General features: G+C 56.6%; 1 protein-coding gene across 1 annotated transcript in view; it reads left to right on the top strand.

Moving 5' to 3' along the window:
* The first annotated feature begins 2,032 nt into the window (after positions 1-2,032).
* Positions 2,033-2,697, top strand: part of LOC104275412 (dual specificity testis-specific protein kinase 1-like) — a 10,598-nt gene continuing 9,933 nt past the window's right edge. The window contains exon 1 of the mRNA XM_009871357.1: positions 2,033-2,221. Within this exon, the coding sequence (XP_009869659.1) occupies positions 2,033-2,221 (189 nt within the window). The remainder of the gene's footprint in view (positions 2,222-2,697) is intronic.

The raw sequence follows: 2,697 nt of genomic DNA on the forward strand, positions 1-2,697 counted from the left end.
CTGTTCCTGGTCCACGTTTCCTCGGCAGCTTGGGGTCAGTGGGATCCGTCAGACCCTGCCAGCATCCCCTTGTGCCCTGGCTGGTTGTGCAGGGTCTCGGGGAGCTCCTTGCTGGCTGAGGGTGAAGCACCAGTTGCTTGGCCTGGAGCTGCAGCACCTCCTGTGTCTGTCCTGCTCGGTGGCCCTGTGTGCTGAGCGTGCCCTTGGGCAGTAAAAGCCTTTGCTGCACCCTCCCACCAGCTGGTGCTGGTGCCTTGCCCTGCTGCACCCCCAGTCCTGCCAAAGCCGGGCCATTTTGCACCCCAGAGGGAGAGAGATCCTTGCAGAACCTGGATGAATTGTCCAGGTGGGCAGGTAACACCTTCAGTGACACAGCCAGAGCGGGGTGAGCGCTGAGTTCCATCACGGGGAGGTGTTCCGTGGGCCGGAGCAGGGGCACAGCTGTGGCCCTGTGCCTGATCCGAGTGCTCCTCAGTGATCGTGGCCACGGTCTCCCCCGTTCATGAGCAGCTCGAGGCATTTGCCGTGTGATCAGGTAGGAGCCCATCTGTCAGGTTGATTTTGCTGGGACTGAATCCCTGCTCTCTGCACGGGACTGTCCTGTGGTGGCAGCTTTGGGGTCTGGCTGCTTTCAGAAGTTTGTGCTGTTGTTCCCTTGTGTTGCAGCTCCCGGAGTCCCAGCCCGGAGCTTTCCTGCTGTTTGCCTCAGGGATCCCTGCCCTGCTCCGTGTCCCAGCCCTTGGCTCTCCCTGAATTCCTGCCGTGCTTAGCCCTGGCCCTGTTTGCAGCTCTCTTTTTGGATCTTGCCTGGACTGTGGGTAGGTGAGGTGACTGGTGCAAGTATTCTGTTCACATCTCAGTGCGGATTTTGTCTTGTCCTGTAGAAGCAAAGCAGCCATGAAATAACCCACAGGATCAAGGGATGCTGATACAGCTTCTTGTTTGGTGCAAGACCTAGGACTGAAACTTAGGGAGGGTAGAGCTTACCTTTGCTTCAGGTGGAAACATCAAAGAATTACCCGTTGATGACCCTTGTCTCATCCGGTTGCAGTCCAGCAAAGCAGCTTGCCAGGCCCCCAGGGCTCTGAGCATATGCTCTGTGTGGAAGGTGCCCAGACCGCGTTGTAGTGTGCCAACAGTGTTTACAGTTATCCAGAAGTTGGTGCCTTCATCGCCTCGATCAGGGTGTCAGAAGCCCACTTCCCACTGGGTTTGCCTCCCCTGCATTTTGGAATTAGCTAGAGGCGAGTGATGCGGGAGAAGGGGAGGGATGGCTTTGGGGCGGTGTGAGCCTGATGCTATAAAAAGCAGGAGGACCGGAGGTGGGGGACTGGAGGGAAAAGTGTGAGAATCAGAGCAGTGGAAGAGGAAGGCAGTTCAGCAGAGGCCCTTGGGCCTTGGGGTCAAATTCACAATAGAGACAGGAGGAAGGTTGCTGGGGTGTTTTCTCGTTCTGTGGTTCTTTAGGGCTTATACTGAACTGTAGGCACCTGCTGAGTGAGGACCCTTCGAGGTGGAGTGTTTCCTGCCAGCACGCTCAAGCCATGACCCTCTGCCTGCAGCGGCAGCTAAGCCCTGCCTAGAGCTCTGGGCTAATGGATGTGGTGTTAGTGTGTCGCACGTGACCTGTGCTCAAAGCCCAATTTAGACGCGGTGGCTTTTAACCCAACATAAGCTGACTGAGCAAGACTGAGTCCCCTGGACTTTTCCTGGGCTGCATTACCATGAGTTGAAGGTGGTGGATCCCACCTGTGGCAAACCTTTGGAAGGTACAAGTGAATGCCTGCTAATCCGACATCTTTAAGTCCTCGTCTGAGGAAGTTTGAAGGCAGCCTGCATGAGACAGGCCTAAGCCCAGGGTGACTTACCCAATTCCCAGTGCAGCGTGTGCCGCAGGGTGTGTCGTCTGCGTGCCTTTCCCTCTGCTCCTGAGGCTTTGTCCAGCCCTTGCCTCTAGTGCAGGTTTTTGTTTGCTGACCAGATGCTGCTGTTGGCTCCCTGTGAAATAACACTGTGTTTTAGCTGCTGGCCCATGATGTGCGAGGCAGGGCTGATCACGCCGGAGCCCTCCAGCCCCATGCAGTACTATGGCGAGTCGTCCGACACCTACTACCACGTGGACCGCTGGCAGAGGCTGCGCACGGCTGTCAGGAAGCTGGAGTTCTGGGAAAACTTCAATGCCGAGCTGATAGGCAGCGGCTTCTTCTCCAAGGTCTACAAGGTAAGCTGATGTGCCGGCAGCCCGCGACTGCGTGAGGGCAACTGAGCAGCTGCTGAGGCTGCGTAGGTGGTGCCTCACCTGAGGAACCTGTCCCCAAACTTATTTCCTCGTCTTCATCCCTCCCAGCTCACTCTGGCTGGGGTGAGGGAGGAAAGGACCCTCTGCACACCTAGCACATTGCCTCCTCTGCACACAGAATGTGTTGGGCTGGAAGGGGCTGTTAAAGATGATCTGTCCAACCCCCTGCAGGGAGCAGGGACAGCTTCAACTCGATCAGGTTGCTCAGAGCCCCGTCCAGCCTGACCTTGAATGTCTCCTGGGATGTGACCTCCACCACCTCTCTGGGCAACCCGTGCCAGGGTCTCACCACCTTCATTGTAAAAAATTCTTTCCTTATATCCAGTCTAGATCTACCGTCTGTTACGTTGCCCCTTGTCCTGCCAAAGCATTGCCCCTTGTCCTGCCACAACAGGTCT

Source organism: Apaloderma vittatum, unplaced genomic scaffold, assembly GCF_000703405.1.
Source record: "Apaloderma vittatum isolate BGI_N311 unplaced genomic scaffold, ASM70340v1 scaffold15886, whole genome shotgun sequence".
NCBI lineage: Eukaryota > Metazoa > Chordata > Aves > Trogoniformes > Trogonidae > Apaloderma > Apaloderma vittatum.